The sequence below is a fragment of the Salvelinus sp. IW2-2015 genome, linkage group LG13 (assembly GCF_002910315.2).
Source record: "Salvelinus sp. IW2-2015 linkage group LG13, ASM291031v2, whole genome shotgun sequence".
Taxonomy (NCBI): Eukaryota; Metazoa; Chordata; class Actinopteri; order Salmoniformes; family Salmonidae; genus Salvelinus; species Salvelinus sp. IW2-2015.
The window spans coordinates 32,694,465-32,720,774 of NC_036853.1; the positions used below are offsets into that span (position 1 = coordinate 32,694,465).

The following is a 26,310-nucleotide window of genomic DNA, read 5'->3' on the forward strand; positions in this document are numbered from 1 at the left end:
CAGAAAGAACTGATTACCTGATGGGACTCACTCTCAGTCAGATCACAATTGGTGATGGTGGACATGACCGGAAACATAAAATAATTTCACTGGAAGAGACCATGCAGGGTGGGGCGAGGAAAGAGAGATAGTGTGGATGAGGTGGGGAAGGGATTGGAGATGGGGGGGGGGGGGGGGGCACTGATTGAGCTGAAAGGAGGATGGTATATATAGGAGGAAGTGCACGCCTTGGTCCAGAGATCAATCCACTGTGTTATCGCCTCAGCAAGAGAGAAACACAGAGACGAGAAGAAATAAGAGAACGAAGTAGACCAGAGAGACAATCCGTGTGCGGGCGAACACAGATACACACACCCTCACAGTGACCCACAGATATCAATCCAGCCAGCCGTGATGCGTGTGTTGCCAGTAATTCTGCCCCTGCTGCTGTGTGTGGCAGTGGGGTTGAGCCAGGTGAGGGCGGAGGTGAGCTTAGTGAAGATGTGTGGCAGAGAGTTTCTCAGGGCCGTCGTCTACACCTGTGGAGGCTCCCGCTGGAGACGGCTTCTCAACGAACCGGAGCAACTGGAGGGTGAGTTACCCATCTCTACCTTCTACTTTAAACCTCTGTTAAATCTGTTACTTTTCACTTCTTCCTCCCGACTACTTTTCCATGTTACCCTTTTTTTTTTTTACATGCTTAGGTTTACAGACCTGATTATCCATTTCTGATCCATATCCTCCTACTTACACTTCTTTAAACGTATTTAATGTAGTATCGTCACTTAAACTCAAGATTCCCACTCACACCACTGACATTTTACGTCAGGAGTTGTTCCACTTGATTAACAGAATTACATAAATTGACCAGACAATGTATCTGTGAGTCAGTGATGGGGTCTGTCTGCAGTGATGTACAGTGACACTGCTCCAGTGGGGTGTGCAGTCAGGAAGGCAGAAAGTTGATACTCTGGCTGGGTCATGGAGGTCTGTTACACTGTACTGTCCTCTGGAACATTCAAACCCAGTGGAACTCAGGTCTCCTCATCTGATTGTGATGCTGACCCTATCAGGGTCAGCCAGCATGTTCCCACTGGACAGACAGCAGCAGGCTAACCCAGTTAGCATATTAGCCATGCTCATTAGAACCAGTTAGAGGAACAGATTCTGGACAAGACAGATAGCACCAGCAAAACCTGTACAATAATTTAGGGGTTTCCTCATTTGACAGGACCATGTATAGCAATTACACTGTTAAACATAGACTGCATATAAAATATCACTCACAGACAATCAGCAAGCAGTGAGAGAGAAAATATTTTTTGGGCTTGGATAACATATTTTAGTTGACTGCTTTCATTCTTGAATAGCTGTTTTTGTAAAGCAAGATGGAGTTATGGTATGAAATACCTGAACTCATATTAGACTGTAATAACATGTTATTTTATGTGATAATTAATGATATTGATCAATGTCATGTGCAGGTTTGGCAAATGGGGAGCTGCAGCAGAGCAGCCTGGAGGACCTGAAGGCCAGCCTGGGGTCAGAGTTCAGCAGACGGGACCTGAACCTGAACCACATGCTGACCACCGTGTGCTGCAAAGTGGGCTGCAAGAAGAGTGACCTCGCATATCTCTGTTGAGACCTGAGGGTCTTTGTGGTTAACTTCTCACCCCCTCTTAAACAGACTTGCTCTCCTCCTATCCAAACCTGTCTTACCTTCTTCACGAAAAACAGAAATAGGGTGCATTTGTTTTATCTCACCCTGTGCCCCGGTGTCACTATACGACATTGGAATGGTCTAAAATGTGCAAACTCCGCTCACCCGGTGAGGTAAAGCCAATGCATCCATAGGAGAAAAAAAAAGAATGTGAGGTTTTATATTATATCCTCAACCGTTTCAGCCAATCACAATAATTGCACAGAACAATCAAAAATAGATGTATGAAATCAGAGCTTAATAAAGACAGAGCTTTTTAGCTAGTTGTTGTCATAGATTTAGTACATAGTAGTGGTTGAGAGGACTTTTACTTGACGTGCCTGTGTGTGTGGATTACAAAGAGGAACTTTTCTCCTGTCATAGTTTGTATCGCATGAGGTTTATGCACAGGATGGAAACCAGCCTCTGTTAAATGTGTCAATGATGAGAGAGTTAAGAACCAATGCTGAATTCAGGGACTTTCACGTAACTTTTTGAAGACTAGTCCTGATCGTACCATATATCTTGCTAGCCCTAGTCTAATAAATGTTCTTACATATTGGACATGCATGGGAGTGTGATCCTTTTATTTCTCTGTTACGTGAGTAACAGTGTGAAGCTTTAATTCACTGTGGATTATTGAAACGCTTTGATCATTTTTGACTCACGGCATTCTTTCACTACATGCTGTTAGTCATAAGCTCATCTCCATCTATCTTAAAAAGAACAGTCTGCGGTTGCTACATCATTTTTTTGTTATGCCTCATGAACATAGTTCAACTGTCATACCCCATCAGAATCCAAAACGGAAGATTGTAAACAAAGTAAACGTATAGCTTTAAAACATTATTAGAACTATAATGTTGATATTATGGATGGTCAGTCCTTGAAACTGTCTCGGTCTATGAATTTGAGAGGGATGACATTTTTGTAACCTCACATTTCATCCTCTGGGAGAAGATGATCTGAATGTTTGGCAGAGGAAATACACTGAATGTACAAAACATTTCCATGACAGACTGACCAGGTGATGCTATGATCCCTTATTGATGTCACAGGTTAAATCCACTTTAAATCAGTGTAGATGAAGGGGAGGAGACAGGTTAAAGAAGGATTTTTAAGCCTGAAGACAACTGAGACATGGATTGTGTATGTGTCCCATTCAGAGGGTGAATGGGCAAAACTAAATATTTAAGTTATTTTGAACTGGGTATGGTAGTAGGTGCCAGGCGCACCGGTTTGAGTGCGTCAAGAACTGCAATGCTGCTGGGTTTTTCACGCTGAACCGTTTCCTGTGTCTATCGAGAATGGTCCCCTACCCAAACGACATCCAGCCAATTTAACACAACGGTGGGAAGCATTGAAGTCAACATAGGCCAGCATCCCTGTGGAACTCTTGACAACTTTTAGAGTCCATGCCCCGACGAATTGAGGCTGTTCTGGGGGCAAAAGAGGGCGCAACTCAATATTAGGAAGTGCAGAACTTCAATAACCATTAAGGTTATTGAAAGGAAATCATTTGTAATCCATACTGAATTGGACCAAAATAACAGAATGCAAACAAATTGAGCAAACATAATTGATACACCTACTTTATTTCCAAGAAAACTGACAATGATTGAAAATCTTGATAGCAGAGTAGGTCATCCTGCATACGTTAATAACATTTCATTAGTACGGTACATTACATTAAACAATTGCATATTCAGTATCCTGTGCATTGGATAACACAAATAGATGAAATAACAAATATATCCATAGAAATATAAACGAAGCAAACAGAAATATATACAGGACATTGAATTAAACTACAAGGCTAATCATATGACAGCAACATCTCCGTTTGACGTCATCCCTCATAGCACACAATCATAAACCGCTGCTTATTCGCAGGAAGGCTTAAAAGACGACGTAATTACAGCCAACCTCGATGTGGCTGGAGGACATATCGAATAAACTGCATTCGGGAGGTGAAAAACACCTCCGTTGTGAGTTGCAAAGAGAAAAGAGCGCTCCGTACACGTGTCCAGCTCATAACTTTTATTGGTTTTTTGGAAAGAAGCAAACTCAGTTTCCCCATCAGTTCCTCTTCACATCGTCTGGACAAACACAGCTTGCACAGGTGATTGATAAAGAAAGAGTACAGAACCCAAAGCAGTCTGGCTTAGCAAGCCACACAGAGACACTCCCTGCTCTGGTCTTCAGTTCTCACATTTAACAAAACAGGTTATAGCGTTGGTTGGAGCACTTCACTTCAGGACTATACCGCAACTGTATGTAGATGTACATTATATTATCCATGCCGGAAAACTTCGCTTGAACCCTTGTTCCTAAACTGCTATACAGAGAGCCCGCACCACACCATTCATTAATGCCTTACATAGAAATGCCTACTTTATGTTCAGACAACATGCAATCAACATGTAATCACAGCGCAACACCCTCTAAGACACTTCTATGGCACTTCTATGACAGGCATATCAATGGTGCCATGTAGCTTCATGAAGCACAGATATAATTTTTTTGACATACTTGCGATGCCTACACGAGGAGACGTCTTAAGTTAAATGTCGTCACACACATTTTTTGTTCTCTATGTTGAATATCAGAGCATTCAGGGAGTTTATAACATTATCAGCAGTGCTCTTCAAACGAAACAAGATTTTTTTTTGTCAGTTTTAATAATATTCAGCTTATTTCTCACTCTTATAGAGGACTGTCTGGAGTACACGCATAAATACAAAAAGCGTTTTGGTCATCTAACCTCCCTCCAAAAACCTCGTCACCATGTCATCTCACAGAGACCGTTACCATTATGCAAAATAAAGCCATGGATTCAAGCGCTGGTTGGTTTGATCTGAAGGGGAGTGTTCATGCTGTTTGATGCAGAATAATATCCATTCAGGGGGTTTCAGGTAGGTAGGAACACATCGCGGTGAATGGAAATAGGGCCTAAAATGGTCAAAAGCTGACTGACGATCCATGGTTATAACTTTCATAAAGCATGACGTACGCATCCAGGTAGTTATTCATCTTGTTTTTTTCTTGTCATTTATACCCCCTCCCACCCAATGCCCATATATAGCTCAAATTGTCTGTTGCACTTGAGTTAAAAAAATTATATCTCAAATAAATTCCAAAATTATACCTTATACATTATACTGTACACAGGTTACCCAACTACACAGATAACAAAAAAGATCATTCAAATATGTATACCTTTAAGGATTCTAAATTGTGATACCATGAAATTATATTCATATACAGAATCACATACTTTTTACATACTTTTTAAATCATTATCATCAATAAATAAAAATAGAATGCTGTAATGTACTCTGAAGTAAGTCTGCCACTGCTGTCTCAGGAACAACAAAGGCTATTTGACAATACACGGAAAACACCAAAACGCCCTTTAAGATATATATATTATCAATTCAAAATGACACTTTGTACAGGTTTTTCTAAAGGGAAACGTCTTATATTTGTTTTATATTGCAACCAGGAATTGACTTATTGTTGCAGCTGCCCAACTACTCAGGACTTATGAGAATTATGAGAGTAAATGTTTCAACCGGGTATTAAATCAGTGCATTCAAAGAAGGGAGAGGAGGAGTGTGGTGGTGAATTACATCATCAAAATAAACAATGTCCTTTGACCCTGTTGTGCCTGTGTAGAGGGCATGCTAACAAATCAACTTTTAAAGCCAACAGTATAAAAACTCCATTACCCAGAATTCTATGGTAGCTCTAACTGTGTCGAATCACAGGCATGCGAGAGGCAGCATGAGGAAGAACTAGCCCCTCTGTTAAGCCAGAGATCTGTATATTATGACGAGATGCTCAGGTCTCCGCCCTAACATTGGGAGTCGTTGTCCCAAAGGCAGGCGACAAAGCTTAAGTCCAAAAAAAAGCCCATAGAAACACACTGGGCTTATTTTGAAAAGATTTTGGCGAGAGCGAAACCTCTCACATCATGGTGCGCCTATTCATCTATAGTTCACGCAATGACACAACCAAGCAGTCTTCTTTTTCATGCATCCTCATCCTCTCTTAGCATAACATCTTTGTTAATGCGTCAAAAATAAATAGTGTTTCGTTCACCATTGAAACCGCGGGTTTCTGGTTGCGTTGCGGTTGATTAGCTAGGCAGCTGCGTTAAGGGTTAAACAACACCACATCTTGGAGAGGGGAGGGAGACAGAGGCATGTAGCTTTAGAGAGGGTAAACCTGGGATGGGTGTCTATAACTGCAGCAATACAGATGTTCTGAAATGAATACATTTTTACAAATACAATAATTACACCTTTAAAACTGTCCACAACGCTAAATGCAAGTTATACAATACTGCTGGGTACAGTAGGCTGTGTGGCCTGGGCCTGTCTATCTCGCGGGTTTAGAAAGGAGTGTCTGTCTGTCTGTCTGTCTGTAGGGAGGTGGTGGTGTTGTAGGTTTCCATTACTCAGTAGAAGTCCATTGAGATGATGCCGTTCAGTGTATTTGTTCAGTAGTGTTGTGCAGTAGTAGGGTGGAGTATCAGTTGTCTGCCAAGTATTTTCCTGAAAATGACAAACATGCTTAGATTACTATACGTTCGAATGCTTTTGTGCGAACAGAAACCGACGCGAAGTCGCGAATCCAAAACATATTGCATGTTAATATTGTATTACAACAGCGTAGTATGACAAATGAACACACGTATTCGAGTTGGCGATTCAGTGATACTACTATTCCATTGTTTAGGACAGGGTCTCTCACCTGCTGCGAACCTCTTCTTGACGAGTGAGAAGCGGTACCCGGGCCCTGCCAGCTCTATATCACAGCCTGACAGAGTGCTGCCCTCACTGGTGAACTGGACCGCCAGGGAAGAGGGCTTACTGGGACCCTCCGACAGCTGGAACCGTGCCAACAATGAGCCAACGCCTGGGGACGCACAGCGAGAGGGACACCGGCTCAACATGACAGCCATAAAAAACAAATGTCTTCATCAGTATGCTAGGAGTTGTAGCACTTTTGAGTTTGGGAGACAAATACAATGCTTTATTGTTATTATATGCACAGACATGTCAAACACACAAGTGCAACTCCACAGCACACAGTAGCATATCATGACTGTAGGTTGTCTGTTCCTTTTCTATTAGCTGATCGACTGTGTGTGGAACCCTCTCCTGCCTGAAGGAGGGGGGGGGGGGGGGGGGTTCTACTTCACTAACATATGGAATTGTTTTTGAGACGGTCATACCGTGGTTCATTTGCTATTTGATTTTGAATTTTAGGGGCCCTTTAGGTATCCCCCCAAAAAATATATATAACAAAAATGTTATCAAATATTGTATTTGGCCTTTACTAAAAAAAAAGAAAAGAGTTAACAAATAAATCATATGGATTAAGGTTTTGAAGTGTCTGTCCTATATCTAGGAGATATAATAAAGCTCAGGAAAAAATTTGTTTTTTTGGACCCCTTATTTTTTGGGGCACAAAACTATCTCCATACTCCCATTCATTTGTATGAGTTACCTTCATACGAGTCCCGTGACACTTGTGGGGGTCGTAAAGCAAAACAGAGAACACCATTGTGTTCGCGAGAGTCATATTCGTTTGTAGCCTAAACAGTTCGGATGCTACAGACTTTTTCGTGAGAAGACAGATTTATTTTCAGGATGTCTCATGGTCTGGCAAACACCCCTGTATAGTAGTAGCTCATCCACCTTCCACTGCAGATATCTCTAGCTTAAAGTGATGGAATTTGATGGGGATTTGTGTATTATGTTACTTAAATTGATGCACAGGTGTGCCAATAGACGCTTACGCAAGGTGCAAATTACGAGAGAGCCAGGGGAGGCTCAGCTCCCCTGAATGAGGTTAGCTCCCCTAAATGCATTCTCCTATTTGTTTCAAATGTAGTGATAAATATGTTTTAAGGTGGTAAAAATGAAAATAAAAGCTTCCAAATGAAACGAACACCCCCACCTCTATGTCATGGTTCAAACCGTTTATTTATATGTGGCAGCGTTGTCCACTCAGTAGTGTGGAACTTTAGCCTCAGCTGAGCTCCTTTACGTATAGATTTTCCTCCGTACTTCCTAATTTTCGCCATTTGTTTGCCACGTGTCCTTGATAAAAATAGCCTATGCCTCCTCATTGTTTGTTTTGTCAGTCAGCTATTTAGAGAGCTCATTGCTTTGTTTTTCAGGCTGATCCCCCCGGATCAGCTGATGGTCAACAATGTCACTAGACAACAAGCCTACAGCTAGACACCAATGCGCATCCATTCCATCCAACAAGTAGGCCAGGGTTTCCTAAACACTGTTCTCGGGACACCAATGGGGTGCATGTTTTGTTTTTCCCCTAGCACTACACAGCTGATTCAAATAATCAACTAATCATCAAGCTTTGATCGTTTGAATCAGCTGTGTCGTGTTAGGGCAAAAAACAAAATGTGCACCCCTTGGGGAAACCCTGAAGTAGGGTATACGTTAATGACAGTAGGCCTATAAGGTGACTCCTTCAGTTAGAAGAGGAACAACGTTATTCCTCTCGATTCTTTTCCCCCTCTCGATTTTGCAATGGCATAGGCCTACATTATTTGGGATTTGTGTGCCCATGAGAACTGTTTTCACGGTTTAACATAATGAAACGTTACGTTGGCATAGTAACACTTACAGTGCATTTTCAGATCTCCCCAAGATCCAGGAATCTTACAGGGTTTAGGTGAAATGTTCTAATTAAATTGTCAAAAGCTTAATAATTACAAATAACGCTGTCATAAATGTCATTCATGTAAGGAAAGACAGGTAGTGTTTTATGTCACACCATCTGAGAAGACTCCAAGCATTAACTCAGGAATTATGGACAACTCATGAACTAGGGTGTAAACATGTTTTGATTCAAATGTATGTATTATATTGAATGTAGGCCACCTGTTCTGCGTGTGTTCATGTGTGTAAAATTGCCTCGGCTGAGAGATTAGGCTGCCAGCAGTGGTGTAAGCCGAGTGGAGGGTAAACGAGTAAATGCCGTTTAACCATCTTTTTCAGAAAAACGCATTAAAAGTGTAGGAAACGTTACTTTTTTTCACCACGACCGTTAATCACAGTTTACCCACTTTTTTTTTTTTTTTACCACTACATCACTGGCTACCGGTAGCCCTATTAGAAGTTCATGGTCACACACATTGTAGCCTAGTCTAGTAAATTGACTAGGTGTGTAATGGTGACAATCCAGTTTTTTCCCGGGGTAGTCTCAGCCCCATTTCAGGTGTCCCGACTGTTCAGGCTACAAAACGGTACATTTGTCAGCAACACGCATCAATTAATGTAGACCTAATCGATGGCAATCGCTGAATGTCATTAGGGACACTTTTTTGGTGTTTTGTAACAGATGTCTATTTCCATTCATCACTTGGCGCGAGTATACACGCAGTTTGGATGCTGGAATTATTTTGGAGTGGCCAAACATGTACAGGTAGCCTACATTTTGAAGTTGACTGGTTGTGTCATTCCACATTAAAAGGTAACTCATTCTTACCTTTTAAAGGACGTCTCTATTATTAGTCCCCTTTAAAAAGAATTGTGYACGCCCCCCGAAATGTCATGGTGTAATTCGCACTCTGTTCATAAGGATTTTAATTCCTAAACATACACCCCAAATAAAGTTAGTTATGCAAAGCCAAGCTAAGATAGTAAGTATTAGAGCCTGCTATTGGCACAAGATTAGTACATTAGTGGAAACAAGGATAACACACTGTGTTCAAAACATTAGGAACACCTCCCTAATATTGAGTTGATCCCCCTTCTGTCCTCAAAACAGCCTTAATTTGTCAGGGCATGGACTCTACAAGGTTTCAAAAGCGTTCCAGATGGATACTGGCCTATGTTGACTCCAATACTTCCCACAGTTGTGTCAAGTTGGCTGGATGGCCTTTGGGTGGTGGACCATTCTTGATACACACGGGAAACAGTTCTTGACACACTCAAACCGGTGCATCTGGCACCTACTACCATAGGCACTTCAATCTTTTGTCTTGCCCGTTCACTCTCTGAATGGCACACATACACAATTCATGTCTGAAAGCTTAAAAATCCTTATTTAACCTGTCTCCTCCCCTTCATCTACACATCTATTGAAGTGGATTTAACAAGTAACATCAATAAGGGATCATAGATTTCACCTGGATTCGCCTGATCAGTCTGTCATGGAAAGAGCAGGTGTTCCTAATGTTTTGTACACTCAGTGTATGATATTAGTCATTTCTCCTGGGCTTTGGTGTAAACAAGGTTATTTACCTCCATTTTCAGATTTCTGGGAAATATCAGGAATCTTCCACAGGATTCTCTTCTGCTCTGCGTTCCTGGAAGAACAGAATCAAACGTAATCTGTTACTCTTTAAAAGCCAGGAATAGGTTTAATCTGGGTTTGGGAAACTTTTCAAACTTGCTGTCTTCAGCACAGGGCTGAGCCATAGAGTCATGGGCTGTCTCTGGCTGGTGCAGCCTTCTACTTTTAATTATCAAATAAATTCAACAGAAACGTATTGTATATGGTTCTGACATACAGTATAGTCCTCTGTCTTACCATGCGGCGGGGGGAAGCACAGCCTGTAGCTTGGTGACCCCTCCGTCCACGTGGATCAGGAACTGGACGTTGTTGAGAGCCACAGGTGTTGTCATGGCGCTGGCGTTGTATTTGTAGTCTATTCGGAGGTCCGTGCTGGTGGGCACACACCGCCAACTGGCCGCCAGGTTCAGGGGTGTCGAAATGAGGCCCTGCGCTGATACCTGCCCACACAACAACCATAGAGATGAATCAACGACACAGAAATGTCCAGAGAAACTGTGCATAATCGAGTACAAGAGTTGCTGACCTGGTACTTGAGCATGTCCACATTGTAGTATGTGGCCTGGGGTTTCTGCTCAGCCACCTTCTTTAGATGGGTCATCAGGTTTGGCATGTTCACCCAGAAGTTCTTGCAGTCAGGGTTGGGTGTTGTGGCGGTGTCACTACGTGGGCAATAATAGAACACAATATGCATTTTATCCTATGATCTAATGATTGATCCGTCTTATTATTCAACACCGCTATTCAACACCGGAGACACAACGGAGTACAGCACGAGTGATATTTGCGTCTACCACACGGAGGTCAGGACTACGGCAGCGCTGAGATTGCAAACGGACACACGTGCTACACAAAAACAACCGCGATGCCTTGTACGTACGAGAGTGCGGAATAACCTTGGAATGAGGTGGTTAGTCAAACCACTGGGACCAACTCACAGTGACTCAGAGCCCAGTGAGTCACTGGAACTGGAGTTGGGTGTATTGTTTTAGTACAGTATGGATTTAAAATGTTCAATTTGACATGTTATAAATACTACAGTGCCACGTGATGTTGTGAGTGGTATAATATGAGGGAAGTTGCAGTGGTCTTTACCAGCATAGGCGTTTTTGGTACAGTATGTTAAAGCTACAGTGTGATGATGTAATATTATAAACACTCCAGTGTATAATGTTGTGAGGGTTCCAGTATAATGAGGGGGTGTTACAGTGGGCCTTTACCAACAGAGTAGCTGGGGGTTAGGCAGCACATGCTCCAGCCGGCTGTAGTTGGTTATGCTGAAGGTTAGCACGGCAGGGGACGGGTTATTGGCAAAGTGCCGAGTGATCCCCGCTGGAAACGACAGCACCATCTCACCTGTGATCTTCACAACACACCTTTAGACAGGGGAGGAGGAGGTTAGAATGTCTAGAAGGGGAGAGAGAGGGACAGAGTGAAGCAGGGAGATATAGAAAGGGTCAAAGAAAAAGAAAAAAGAGAGAGAAAGAAAGGGACAGATAATATAAAGGGAGCGAGAGATAGAGGACAAGAAGAGAGACAAAGAGAAAGAGAGACAGAAAGAGAGAGAGAGAGCAAAAGAGCAAGACATACATTGACAGACATCTCTCTTATCAAGAGGTCTCTGAGTGGACCTACTTGTTGGGGTCGGCTCCTTTGAAGAAGGCATTGACTGTTTCAGTAAAAGCTGCCGCCACCGGAAGGGTGTCCTGTGCCCCCATGGTGAGAGGGCTGGGTCCCCTGGAGCAGCCTGTTTTAAATCAGTACACACATGTTTAATAGCAATAAAGAGAAAGAGAAAGAGAGAGAGAGAGAGAGAGAGAGAGAGAGAGAGAGAGAGAGAGAGAAGAAGAGAGGATAGAGGAAGAGAGAGAGAAGAGAGAGAGAAAGAGAGAGAAAGAGAGAGAAAGAGAGGAGAGAAAGAGAGAAAGAGAGAGAGAGAAGAGAGGAGAGAGAGAGATGCAGACAGATAGAGAGACTCAGAGAAACAGACTGAAATAGACCAGAGGGAAACAGTATGAGAAGCAGAAGAGAAAGACTATCAGCATTAAACACAAGTCTATAGTCCTCACAAACACCTCCTCTAGCCAGCTCCGCTACATAATTCATCCAGAACGACTCCTCCCGTTCCTGTAGTAACCAACCCCATTTCCATTTACTAAACTCTCTCTCACCGGCAGTGTATCGATGAAGATGGAGAACCAAAGACGTGTGAGAGAACCACGTGATTAGAATGATCAAAATGAAACCAATACCTGTGTATGATGGTTGGGTTTTGCATCTATAAACAGCTCATCGTCTTTGCTTGTGAAATAAATATTTAGATGTACTATGTAAAGTCCCTCACAACTGTTACAACTGTACACAGAGTAACAATTCCAGGCTTCGCTATATTTATGAGGACTAATAAAGCCCAGTTCATTGTGATTCAGAAACACTGAAAAGAAAAGGAGAGAGAGAAAGAGAAGAGAAGAAAGAGAGAGAAAGAGAGAAAGAAAGAGAGAGAGAGAGAAAAGAGAGAAAGAGAGAGAAGAGAGAGAAGAGAAGAAAGAGAGAAGATTCATGCGTAATCCAGACATGCTGTTGATGGCCGATCATTGGGACAAGATCAAAGATCAAAAACCAAAACCCAGAAACCAAAGAGAAGTGAGTCCACACAAAAAAGAAAAACGACAAAAACTAAGATTAGTAGAGCACCTAAGAATGACGATCTTCCAGGAAAAGACAGACTTGCGGCCACGCATGTGAAATGGGAACGAATGAGACGCGAGGAGAGTGTAAGAAAAAGGCATGTAGAGAGTCTCGGGAAATAGCTGGTAGGCAGTGAGTGGCGGGCCATGGGATGGAGGGGAGAGAGTGAGGGGGGGGGGGGGGGGCTTGCACAGAAGAGGCCGAGCCGGGTCGGGTGAGTGTGCACACTACAGTTAGCCGTTGCAGACACAACACGCTCAAATTAGGTAAATTAAAACTTTCCCGCAAACCAAACCAGGGAAGGCTGGTCATTCTCTGTGGTAGGGGGAGGGAGGAGGGAGAGGAGGAAGGGAGAGTGGGTGAGGAGGGCGGGTGAGAGGGGGAGGAAGAGAGAAGGACAGTAGCGTGAGTCACACGGCAGGTCTATCACACATCACAGTGAGGTGAGGTGGGGCATGGCACAGCAAGCCAAAACAGTGCCATGATAGAACCAAATGGTGTGTGTCTGTCTTCGTGTCGGCTGCCTACGAGCTTTCACACTATTGTGCTGACCTGAACCGTATTGTTCTGGCTCGGATAATACCTTTCTACATTGTCCTTTCCAGCATGGTTCCAGGCAGCAAAGGATCCATAGCCAGGTCAGAAAAGCGCTGACCAGCTCTGCTCAGCTCAGTAGTGTGAAACAGGTACATGCGTGTGTGGGAGGGGGCTGGACCAGGTGAAATAAGGTATCTCTTGGTGGAATGGCGGATCTCTAGGGGCGTGGCGAAAACAAGCCAAGCCTGGAGAGGACTGACTGGGAACGATACCTGGCAGATCATTCATACTGCACATACAACGTTCATCTACACACTGCTATAGAAAACCCTTCATTATCATTATTGTTACATGAATACTTTTACATCACATGCCAATAGTAGCCCGTTTTCTTTTTGTGTCACACCGGCCATAGTCTTTCAGAATAAATGGACTCTGGCTGTTGTACCTGATGATGTACACCAGGGGGCGGTGATTAGGGTAAAACCAGGGGTGCTGGAGGGGGTTGTTGGGCTCACTGTTAAGGTGTGACCGCTGAGGGTGGTTGGGACCTTGGGAGGTTGTGAACGGATGGATGGAGTGGAGGTGAATGGCGGACAGGTGTTCTGATGGGGGTTGCATGGTTAGAGTAGTGGAGAAACACGTTCCCATGGGTGGAGTGAGAGGGTGAGAAGGCAGAGGCTAAGGGGATGTCTAGTACGGGGGGGGGGGGGGGGGGGTTGGGATATGGGCACCAGAGAGCTCTCTCACTGGCTGCCTGCCTGTCTGTGATGATCGGAGTGGTGAGGATGAGTGTGGCGCGATGAATACCAACCAGTTGGAGACACTCAGGCTAATTCTCCTGCCAGACTTCAAAAGCAGCTAGGCTCTGTTTCTATCACAGAGTGTGTGTGTGGATCGAGAGTGCCCACAGATGCCACAGAAGCTCTTCAGACAGGCTACACTCTTTACACACAGGAACGAACACACACACACACACACACACCACCGCAGAGTAACAGCATGGTTGAAAACACAGTGCACTCCATACAGTACACACATAATAACTATCACACAAAAATGGATGTTGCCATGGTGATGTGGGCAGCAAAGGATGGACAGTCATAAAAAAAATTATACTAATAACCTTGTAGGAGTGGGATGATAAAAAACAGATGCATGACATTTCAGCTTTATCATTGGGATGCTTTTCATTCAAGTGAAAAATGGAAACGAAATCTGTGGCGTACTCCAATATCTCAGTTCAAATTCACTCCCCTCATATGATAGCTGCCATCAACTCTGAGATGGATTGACAAAAACAAACAAACAAAGCAAGAAAATGATAATGGATGGATGACCTATGACATCAGACGGTCTTCAAAGCTTGGGTGGAACTTTGACCACTCCTAGGTGCCACCCCCTTCCTCTCAGAAAGCCTCCCTCCATCCACACTATACTGTACCTGCCAGGGAATCAAAGGGCCTCCCAAACGTGGGCAGTTTGTCTACAAAAGCATCATCTTCTGACATCACAACAAGCGACAGCCCAAAAGAAAAAAAAGGACAGAGCAAATGCAAATCAAAACAAATCAAAACAAATCAAAAACCCTGTCAGGAATAATGGTAATACATTTTAAAAAATGGACAGTGTCACAGTAAAGAGGGCACGTTGTGAACGAAAAAATGATGGGATGGATGAAAAATGTGGAGAGAAAAAAAACAACTCACGACTCAAATACAAAAATCTATGGGATGAGAAACACACAAGGCATGATCAGCATTTCAATTGTGTGCTCTCCGCTCTAAGCCTACTTAGGTTGCAAATCATATTCCACTGTTCTCCTCACAGATCTAAAGAACATGACGTACACTACCGCTCAAAAGTTTGGGGTCACTTAGAAATGTCCTTGTTTTTGAAAGAAAAGCTAATTTTTGGTCCATTAAAATAACATCAAATTGATCAGAAATACAGTGTAGACATTGTTAATGTTGTAAATGACTATCGTAGCTGGAAACGGCTGATTTTTAATGGAATATCTACATAGGCGTACAGAGGCCCATTATCAGCAACCATCACTCCTGTGTTCCAATGGCACATTGTGTTAGCTAATCCCATGTTTATAATTTTAAAAGGCTAATTGATCATTAGAAAACCCTTTTGCAATTATGTTAGCACAGCTGAAAACTGTTGTGCTGATTAAAGAAGCAATAAAACTTCTTTAGACTAGTTGAGTATCTGGAACATCAGCATTTGTGGGTTCGATTACAGGCTCAAAATGGCCAGAAACAAAGAACTTGCTTCTGAAATTTGTCAGTCTATTCTTGTTCTGAGAAATGAAGGCTATTCCATGCGAGAAATTGCCAAGAAACTGAAGATCTCGTACAACGCTGTGTACTACTCCCTTCACAGAACAGCGCAAACTGTCTCTAGCCAGAATAGAAAGAGGAGTGGGAGGCCCCGGTGCACAACTGAGCAAGAGGACAAGTACATTAGAGTGTCTAGTTTGAGAAACAGACGCCTCACAAGTCCTCAACTGGCAGATTCATTAAATAGTAACCGCAAAACACCAGTCTCAACGTCAACAGTGAAGAGGCGACTCCGGGATGCTGTTGCTGATAATGGGCCTCTGTACTACTATGTAGATATTCCATTAAAACAATTGTTTAAATCAGCCGTTTCCAGCTACAATAGTCATTTACAACATTAACAATGTCTACACTGTATTTCTGATAAATTTGATGTCATTTTAATAGATTTTTTTAAAAAGTGCTTTTCTTTCAAAAACAAGGAAAAGTGACCCCAAACTTTTGAACGGTAGTGTACGCATTGTGTATCTAACGAAACAGTAAATACCCAGCAAACATTTACCACATCATGCTTCGTTTAAGGGATGATTTAAAATGTCAATCTCTGGGATTAATACCATGTGTCTTTATGACTGACTGAATGACCTCGTAATATACTGTCGGCTCTTCTGACAGTAACCTTCTCCCCTAGCTGAGTGAACGGTTACAGTATATTTAACCATTCCATTACGACTTATTAGGCATGTTGTAGTCTTTAAAATCGTTTCCCGCATTCACAGAAATGCAGTGTACAATGAGTGAATACACTGAGTGAGTGTAATACATAACACTGAGTGAATAACTGTAACTCAAGCATCCGCTGGAGGAGTGCATGAGGATTTATTGAGAGAGAGTTGAGAGTCACAGAAAAGCACCAGCAGCCGATGGACGCCGCCATCTCAGCAGCAGCACAGAGATTGACCCGAAGCAAACGCTCAACACAGGTAACAGCACAAGTACTGTAACACTATCACAGGTACAGTAGCACAGGTAGTGATGAGAGAGAGATGACGCGGTACACACACCTGACACAGAGACAGTGAGATCTTTACCGACGGTGGGGGTGGTGGCTGCACTCAAGGAGTTGTTGGAGGAGATAGAGGAAGTGCTCTCGGCCCGAGCCAGGGGGGCGATTGGAGGGGGGCTGGACGAGTGACTGACCGGGGGACTAAAAGGCCGGCTCTGCATGGGGACAGAGTGACAGAGAAAAAAAGATAGGTTTTCATGTTAGATATCCTATTAGTGATATGATTTAATTATCAGTAATTTAATGTTCAATCATCCTCACAGTTCAGCATCGATTTTTTGGGGGGGGATAAACGTGAAGAACACTTGAAACTAACGGTCAAATATCTACTACAGGTCAATTGCGGATGTACCATAAAGTATAAAAAAGGTTTTGTTTACGAGGAGGAGTGTGCTGCTTGACGAGGTTTGAGGTTTTTATTACTGTATCGCGTACCATATCCCCTACGCTGTTTTTTATATATATATAAGAGTTGTTACTGTGCAAGTAGGGTGTTATTACAGTGTGTAGTAAGTCAAGTGTAAACAAAGATATCATCACGTACCACGTCCCCCATGCTAGGTTTCCCAGGAGGCAGTTTGGGTCGTGAGGAAGGGCGTGGCGGAGGTGGGGGAGGGGTGGGGCTGCTGACAACAGCTGATGGCGCTGACGGTGTAGCAGGTCGAGCCGGAGAGGACGCTCCTGCAAGGGGGACAAGAGGACACCTGGCTTAGAAGAACACTAGGACATCACTGTCCAGAGAAATCGAAAATAAACATGCGGGGAGATCCTAGCACATCAAAACAAAACTGACCAGACAGTCTTCTCTAGAACAGGGGTGACAAACTCATTCCACGGAGGGCCTAGTGCCTGCGGGTTTTTTGTTTTTTCCTTTCAATTGAGACTGAGACAACCAGGGTAGGGGAGTTCTTTACTAATTAGTGACCTTAATTCATCAATCAAGTACAAGGGAGGAGCGAAAACCCACAGACACTCGGCTCTCCGTGGAATGAGTTTGACACGAGCTCTAGAACATCTAGTTTATTCTAGAATAATGATTGGATAACCTGGTTTCCTGTTGACGGAACAGTATGTTTGATTGAATTTCCACTGAGCTAAATTGAATTGGATAGAACGACAGCGAAACAACACACACCAGTCCACCATGGCTATCTATGAGGAAGGTTTTGGCAGACAGTAGTGCAGGGGTGTCAAACATATGGCACAGGGGGTCCAATCTGGCCGCTGGTGGTTTGAATATGTTTTTTATTTTTTATAAATATACTTCAAAATGACTAAAATCAAATTGAAACTGTGTAGAAATGATAATGGACCTGTATTCATACAGGTTCTTGACTGTCCAGCTCGCAAATAATCACTTGACAGCAAAGGAGCATTGAAAATTCCAAAATCTATGGATAGAGGACTATTTTATGCCAATTTTTAAGGCAAAGAAATATAACAAATTACCAGTGCGGCCCTCTGGACCTCGTTTAAGACCAAGTGTGGCCCCTGGGGAAAAATGTGTTTGACACCCCTGCAGTAGTGGGTGATATGATATATATTTTTTAAACACTCTGGTCTCAGTCAGTCACTTTATTGTTTATCTTGAGGGCCGATTTTCCCACAGGGGGACAAGAAAGTCAGAGCCAGAATACCCACTCATCCCGGCATTCCGAAGTGCTGTGTCAGCAGGATCTGTCCCGGCTGTGTTTTCAGTCCTGAATCCGGTTGTCCCGTTCCATGTGTTAAACTAAACTAACTAATGCCCCTCATCATGGTCACATAGAATACACACACAGTCAGGTCTACACTACACACTTCTCTTTTTAGTCTACAACAGAACAATACTGCATAACGACCGTCATAATTGTAAAGCACCGTACATAGTCCATCGGATACACTGGAACATACTGGGTTTGATATAGAGGCTTCAGATAGAATTCTCTAGCCCACACACACTCACACAGCACACACAGCTACACTAACACACATTACCCACACACACACACTACACACACCACGAACCACACCACCCATCTCACACACACACACAGACACCACCTACTCAACAGAACACACACGGACATACAGAGTCTCGCTAGCACCACGAGAGCCACACGTAGCTGCACACACACACACGATTTTTGGCGTAAGACAGCTCTCAGGTCTACTACCTAAGAGCAGTGTTTCCTGTACCTAGATACCTTCTCTTTTAATACCTCTGGGGGTCTTAATGTGAGGATTGTGAGACATGAATAAGGCAAATCCAACAAGCATTCAAACACATCATACTTATCTTACACTACAGACGTTTCAACACATAGCTCCTCAAGATCTCAGCCGCACAGAGATCTATAAATCTTGAATAATAAATTCTGGGAAAGTTTCCATGTGGTTTCATCTCCAGCACACCTTTAAAATATGCAATGAGGAGAGCTGTGTTCAAAACATAGGAGTTGGCATGGGCAGTAATGGGTGCTTTAGCATGTCAATATGGAGGCTATATATACACTGAGATCGCCAAATTGATCGTGGTTTGACTGTTTTGTGCGGGAACTTTTGAGTAGCGATTGAGGAAAAACAACCACTAACATGAAGGTTGGCTTTTAACATTCCTGTCCTGTAAAAATGCAATCTTTTTATATAGAACTATTGAGTAGACATGTTTAGATCAACAGATTATGTCAACGGAAACGCACGAGTTTTTGTAATCTACCTAATCAATCCAAAGGACTCAGAAAATGACGGCCATTGCTGGCACAGTAAGCTAGCTAGCTACGTCGTTTACCTAAAATAACTGAAATTGTTTTCTTCTATCGGCCCACAACCAATTGTGAAAATGAAAACTCTGGAAGAATCTAATGGTGGTTTTGCTCAAACTCCTGACATCCTCTCTCCTCCTCTCCTTTCGTCTCCCTTTTGAAAAAGGTCCAAACGTAATTGAGAAGATGGCGGAAATGAGAGGGTAATGGATGAACATGGATAAAATTTCTGAGCACTCACATGACAAACATCAAGGCAATTGGAACATTTAACAAAGCCTTGGAATCCCAAAATAATGTGCAAAAGTGATAAAACAAATGTTAGCTAGTTGTGCAACGATACAATTTTATAGATAAAGTGTTATATGTCTTTTTGCGGTTTTCATACCACGTTGTTTTAAAAATGCAATAAGATTAAGACAGGAAGACAGGAATTCAGTTCAATCCATTTATGCTAGAAAGTGGGTTGTGTCTTAATAACCATAAAACCAGGCGTATGATTATAAATCCTCCCTTACCAAGTGACTACAACGGGCCGCTCCAGGTCAAACAGAAGCCACCTAAACCTAATTTCAACTTGCCTTAAAATATGGATGGTGCATTTAATGTTCCTAGTTTTTAATCAATCCAACATTTATTTATACAGACAAGTCAATTAAGAACAGATACTTTTACAGTACAACATAATTAAGTTGTGCTTACACTACTTGCTGTTATACATCAGCAGTCTCTACGGGCTGAGGCGTAGGATGCGACAGTAGGTCAGATGTAATGGCAGGCAATCCGTGGGGTTGGTCTGTTATGGATGGGGGTGTTGTGTAGGATGAGGTTAGCCTTCAGGGGTACTCACCACTACCCGTACCACCTCTGTCGTTGGTCCTGGCGAGGAACCACTGCGCCTGTACGTAGGGGGTGGAGGAGCGCGGAGGCGCAACACGGGAACTTGGCCAACATCTTGGGTGACACTGTGTGGTGTGGTTTCACTGAGGTCCTCTTTTCGAGGGGCAGGTGGGACAGGCAGAGCTGCTGCTTCAGGACTCCTCCGTTCCTCCGCGGCCAGACGAGGTGCGGGGGATGGTGCGTGAGGGTGCCTCCACAGGGGCAGGGGGGCTGGTGGTGGAAAGGTGTTCTTGCTTTGGGAGAAGAGGGACGCAGTCAGGGGAAGGGGCACAGCTGGGGGTGTGAGGTGACAGGGGGAACAGGGGCGATGCTGGAGGTTAAGTCCGAGAGTGGGGACGCAGTGGGTGTGGAGTGGGGGGTGGTGTAGGGTCCTTTGGTGGAGTGTGAGGGTGGGGGTGTAGGGTTCTTAGGTGTGGGTGGGACTGTGGGTAGGGGGGGCACTGGTTCCTCTGTAGGGGGTGGGGAGGTGGGTAATGGGAGAGACGACAGGTCTTCCTGTGGGGCGAGGGGAGGTGGGGAGCAGGGGAGAGAGAGGGGGCAGGGACAGGTCCATCCAGAGGGAGAGGGGAGGTGGGTACAGGAGGGGCGGGGGGATCTTCTGGAGGGGGTGGACGCGTTGGAGGGGGCGGTTTTTCAGAGGCTGCGGAATCCTCCTCGCTGAAGCAGATCCACTTGTCGGCAGACTCCTCGCCAAAGGCAGAGGGCTCCGCTGGGCCGAAAATGTTGTCCAGGTTTGGGATGGAGGTCTTCCTTTCTGAGCCTTCTGTCGATACTGACAATTCTGACAGACAGTCATGTGCAGGGAGAGAGGATCATAACAGTTTGTATGAGAATGAGAGAGAGCCGACAGAGATAGAGAGAGACAGCAAATGCAAGAAAAAGAAAGCAATACAGAGAACAATTAAACATACAAAGAGGGGATGGTTTGGAGATATATGAGGTGTAGCGAAGAAGGGAGGGAAGGGAGGAGGGCTGGAGGGAGGGATCGAGGGGTCTTACCGGCAGCATCTGCAGAGGGGGAGCCAGTCAGAGGGGGGGAGGTCGGTACATTCTTGGGCGGAAGCGGGGGCGGAGCTGCAATGATATCAGTGCATCCGTGAACAGCCTGTCACTCTAAAGGGTGGCGCCATCTAGAGGCACCTGGTGTTAGTGCCTGGCTGCGCCACACCAGCTCAGCACAGCACAGTACAGGTAGGGAACTACCATACAGCCCCATGCCATATATTACATACACCACCATGCATATGGCCCATAATCCATGCAGATGCAGGGGGGGAAGTGGAGGAAGAGGCAATTGAATCATGATGCTCAACATTAGTATGGATTTAATTATGTCTCTAACTAATGACGGATGAAATGAGAGGGTTAGTACGGGCTGCCGAGGAAAAGGAAGAGTTAATGGCACACTTGTTCACAGACTCTCTCTCCCTCTGTTCATCCGTCCAGATCGCTCATTAGGTTCAGTCATGAGGGTGAGGTGGTTTATGAGGTGAGTTGATGGTTCCGTGCAGTCATTCCAGGAAGTGCAAACACAAATGGAAAACTTACTGCCTGTAGGGAAGGGTCTTGTGAAAGAGAAGTCTGGGCTCAGTGACTCAGACTCAGGTAGAGGAGCACCCCACACGCCACACATCACTGGCTCAGATATACCCGCTACGTTCAGGACAGACAGGGGACATAACATAGAGGGGGCGTCAGTTTAATAAGCTAAAAATAGATACCTCTTGGTAACTGCATGTTAAAATACTGCATGTTAGCATCTACAATAAAGACATGAATTGAATCTGAATTCTTGGACCCAGATTACCATTAACCTAAACGTGTCATGCCTATAACCGACCAATCACTGCTCAAACAAAAAACAGCAAGAAGTAACGAGGTAATATCAGTTTAATTAGCTATCGTCGTGGCGAGTATCTCCTACAACCGAAAGCAGCATCTTATACAAGCTCATCCGTTACTTACAAATAGAGAATAGCAACCCTATCAGTCTCACAGAATCACGTACTTTTAAATAACCCCTCCATTGAGAAAGAGGGATATCAGCAGGGACTAACAACCTCGTCGAGAAACCTCTATCCCTGAATGGTGTGTTAAAAAAAAAGCAAAGGCTGCTGGATCTGTATGTAGTGACATTAGCTATGCTTCGGCAGGTAGTTATATAACAAGCTAAGAGCTGTCCAGTCAGAGCCTGCAGAGCTAGTATAGAACCCTGACTGTGAGAGGGGTGAGGGGAGGATCCACACAACAACAAACCAACCAAGGTGGAATCTCATTTACCTCATAGTGCTTCTGACCACTAGCATGTTTGTGAGAGTTTTAGTTTGCAAGACATAGTGGCAGTGTGTGCAGCTGACAAGGGAAGAGGGATAGTGTCTTTAGAGGTGGCCGAAAGGCAGTGGAGGAAATAGGAAGCATCCATCTTGTTGGTGCTATGCATCTGCGGTGTGTCTTCAGTGTCACAGCCAGCGTCAGTGCTCCCACGACAAGCCATTGTCGTTACAGTGCTCGATCACAGAAAAACAAGGTAGGGATGGACACATGCATGCACACACACACACACACGCACACGCATTTACATTTACATTTAAGTCATTTAGCAGACGCTCTTATCCAGAGCGACTTACAAATTACACGCACACGCACACACGCTAGTTCTGAGAGATTTGTGCTTTTTGAGGTCAGTTCGAGTTTTATTTTTAAAAAGAATCACAGTTTACGATTTCTGGTTATTTCTTTATTTTTTATTTTTACATGAAATTATTTTAGTGCTTTTTAATTGAAATGCCAAATACTGAGAACATTCAATTGCCAAAACATTGAAAACCATCCATTGTCTTATTACTTTATTTGATGACTTTCTTTTATTTAATTCTTTAGTCACCAACTCTGCTCAACTCATCTCAAATCATCTCAACTTCACGTTGGACGCGTTCTTCTGCCCAGGTGTTGCTGACGCATGCCAGATCTTACATATCAACTAACCACATCATACAGTACTGTATGTTATAGCAATCTGGTGCCCGACGGAACAGTCGATGACTTGGCACGCAACCATGGGTTGATGCATGCAAAGTCTGAGCAGGGAAACGTGACCGTAATCTCTGTGCTCCCTAACGAGTCATCCTGTTCAGCTAGGCTAGTAGCTCACTAGATGGCTAGCTAGTAGCTTCCTTATGCTGCAGAGCTGTCTGACAAAATTACAGAGTCCTGCAACTATCAATTGTGTAGAGCTACTTCACGAACTGTCTCTATCCCTCTCGTCGTTGTGTACATTCCTCTCTCATGAGTGTCAGGGGCCTGGATAAACAGGGCGGGCAGTGGATTATGGGCATTGTAGTTCATTAGCATGTTTTCTGCGCTGAACTAAGTTGAATTTTTTCCTGTTGAAAACTACAAATTCCTATAGCATCCCAGAGTTTGTTCCTGATCTGATTTCTCTCGTGCTTGCTTGGATTTCTTTCTAGAGAAACGGCGAGTTGATCTCACAAAGAAAATACTAACTAAATGCAATTCAAGTAATTGAACCAATGTCGATGCTGGTTAAATCACTCAGCGCGCGCACACACACACACACACACCAAACAAACATCAAAGAAAGTTGATGTACCTTCAGTTTTCTGCTCTCCGAAGGCTGTCTCCAGCGGAGGCCCAAATAAGGCTGCAGTGTCCTCTGGTACTGGTGCGGCTTTCTTCTCTGGTACTGCTTTCTTCTCTGGTACTGGTACTGCTGGGGCTCTCTTACTTCTGGGAGGGAGATAAAGAGGGACAGACAGACAGGGTTAGTAGGCTGTAGCATTCTCTGGTACTGTGGCTTTCTTACTGCTGAGGGATGGAGATAAGGATAGACAGGGACAGCAGGACGAGTCAGACGATCAGTCGACCACAGAAACTAAGACAAACATGCTTCAGTCACCTCACTCAGCACACTACAACAAGAGAGATGCATTCATGTCATAAGGGAAGGAAGGGGATGTATCAGCTTCCGAATTAACGTTACTAAATCAGTGACTGCTGATTGTCATCAGAGACTGGAAGTCAACAAGAGGTTCATGTAAAACTACGGATGTACAGACCAGTGGATGACTACACAGCCACAGCACCTGGGGCGAGTCTGTAACAGGTCAGTGGGCAACAGATAAAGACGTACCTGGGGACTTGTAGCGCCGGGGCTGCCAATGTGGGGACCTCAATGGGTGCAGGACGTCTTGGCCGAGCTACCTGTATCTCTTCACCTGAGGAGAGATTCGTTCACAGTCGTTCACCTCAACTGACTCATCATACAAACTGAAACACATTGAAGCTAATCAGTGACTTGGCTTTTCACCTGAGGCTTTTAGCTTTAAACAACAAGAGGAGACAACTTAGGTACTTACCAGAGTCCTTTGTCATCAACCCCTATAATAACAACACATACATTTGAAAAAAGACAAGAAAACATATCACACATTACATTTCACACTCAAATGACTCATATGGAAATATTAAAGGGTTTTAAAAATCCATGAGTCACACTGTGTTAATGTGCACATTAGATACAGTATTCCCAGGAGGGAGTCTATCCACTAGGTCAGAAAATGGTCTTGGTAGCCTAAGAATGAGCTAATCGGATGAGAGCATTGGCTGGGCTGACTTAGCAACTGTCTCCACAGGGAAGTGGAGATCCACTAGGTCTGTTCTCTCTACCGCAGAAATACTGTGGAACAATCTAGGAGCAATTGGTTTCAGTACAGTACACCATCCATGTCTCAATTGTCTTAAGGTTTAAAAATAATTATTTACCAGGTCTACTACCCTTCATCTACACTGACTGAAGTGGAATTAACAGGTGACATCAATAAGGGATCAAGGCTTTCACCCGGATTCACCTGGTCAGTCTATGTCATGGAAAAAGCAGGTGTTCATAATGTTTTGTGCACTCAGTGCATAGTGGGAGTTCAGTGGTCACAGAAAGCTGTCAGAGACAGATAGAAAGAGTAGGTCTTTGAAGCCTCGTGTAAGCCCAAAACATTATACACCCTGCACAAAATTGAGAGGGATAGATATATAATACAGATGAGATTGTGTAATGAGAGAGAGAGATACAGAAACATGGTGAGAGAGACAGAGAGAAACTCAGAGGCAAAGAGAGAGAAAATGAGAGAAAGAGAGAGCAGGGAGAGATAAAAAGAGCAAGAGACCAAGACAGAGAGTGCTGCTTTTTAGTGAGAATACAGTGCATGAAATAACTCTCAAAGAGACACGATAAGAAGGAAAATAGAGGGAGAAGGGAGGAGGGAGAGTGAGAGAGGAATCACTAGAATGCGGGTCTGAAGTGAGAGATCAAAGGGTTCAGCTGTCGACAGATGGGGTGAATCTCAAATGCCCTTTCTCAATTTCTTGCGTCGTGTCATCCCTTCTCCTACCCAGCTCCTTAATATATCAGAAGGAAGCAAGGAGGCGGCGAAGACAGAGGCTATGAGGAATCAAGGAAAGACTATTCAGATTCACCCAGGGACTGGGTGAAAAATTAGCAATATTTTCCTGATCTGTTTCAACTGTCAACTCCACCGCAACCTTCTCCCCTCCACTCCTCCAGCAGGTTACAGGAAGCAGAGTGAGAAAAAGCGTTTGTAATTTACCCCAGGGACAGACACGGAATGGAGGGACACTTACCGGGCTACGTCTCTATGACCAGCAAAAAGGAAGAGAGAAGAGATACCTGGTCAGAGAGTGATGAATCAGTAAAGCACACCTCTCCAAATTAATACAGTTACACTCACAACACAACAGTTACACTCACAACACAACAGTTACACTCAGTCAGTTAGAACCAGTAGCCTACTTCTCCAAAAGGCCCAACCAGATTCATCACCATTAATGGCTGTAATGGAAATTCAGCTTAGTCATCGCCGCACCAGAGAGACAGAGTGGTAAAGAAAGGTACAGTAGTTTACTGTCATAGTGATGTCACTACGAGAGAACAATGAGCCAGATACTTCACAGGACGTATACATCTGAAGCATCTCTTTAAGTTCTTTTCACCACCAAATATGGTGAGAGGAGAGGAAATCCTGTGGCAGAAAGTGGGAG

The 26,310-nt window shown here is 43.9% G+C and overlaps 2 protein-coding genes across 2 annotated transcripts in view; one reads left to right on the plus strand and one right to left on the minus strand.

Annotated features, from left to right (window-relative positions):
* The first annotated feature begins 236 nt into the window (after positions 1 to 236).
* On the plus strand, positions 237 to 2,021 carry insl5a (insulin-like 5a). The gene is made up of 2 exons (XM_023998680.2): positions 237 to 571; positions 1,464 to 2,021. The coding sequence occupies exons 1-2, from the start codon at positions 394 to 396 to the stop codon at positions 1,619 to 1,621; spliced, it is 336 nt and encodes a 111-aa protein (XP_023854448.1). The 5' UTR covers positions 237 to 393; the 3' UTR covers positions 1,622 to 2,021.
* Positions 2,022 to 3,243: 1,222 nt separating this feature from the next.
* Positions 3,244 to 26,310, minus strand: part of LOC111971230 (SH3-containing GRB2-like protein 3-interacting protein 1) — a 108,499-nt gene continuing 85,432 nt past the window's right edge. The window contains 20 exon segments of the mRNA XM_070446232.1: positions 3,244 to 6,237; positions 6,437 to 6,601; positions 9,964 to 10,028; positions 10,253 to 10,455; positions 10,542 to 10,677; positions 11,236 to 11,391; positions 11,651 to 11,762; positions 16,593 to 16,749; positions 17,139 to 17,275; positions 20,189 to 20,204; positions 20,207 to 20,408; positions 20,410 to 20,622; positions 20,624 to 20,735; positions 20,738 to 21,019; positions 21,238 to 21,312; positions 21,787 to 21,891; positions 23,849 to 23,985; positions 24,389 to 24,473; positions 24,615 to 24,636; positions 25,894 to 25,905. Coding sequence (XP_070302333.1) covers positions 6,215 to 6,237; positions 6,437 to 6,601; positions 9,964 to 10,028; positions 10,253 to 10,455; positions 10,542 to 10,677; positions 11,236 to 11,391; positions 11,651 to 11,762; positions 16,593 to 16,749; positions 17,139 to 17,275; positions 20,189 to 20,204; positions 20,207 to 20,408; positions 20,410 to 20,622; positions 20,624 to 20,735; positions 20,738 to 21,019; positions 21,238 to 21,312; positions 21,787 to 21,891; positions 23,849 to 23,985; positions 24,389 to 24,473; positions 24,615 to 24,636; positions 25,894 to 25,905 — 2,415 coding nt within the window. The 3' untranslated portion in view covers positions 3,244 to 6,214.

Bases quoted from the DNA above. Each gene is read 5' to 3' on its own strand.
- insl5a (XM_023998680.2), top strand. From the start codon at position 394: ATGCGTGTGTTGCCAGTAATTCTGCCCCTGCTGCTGTGTGTGGCAGTG. The intron at 572-1,463 runs GTGAGTTACCCA...TGTCATGTGCAG, and splicing joins CGAACCGGAGCAACTGGAGG to GTTTGGCAAATGGGGAGCTG.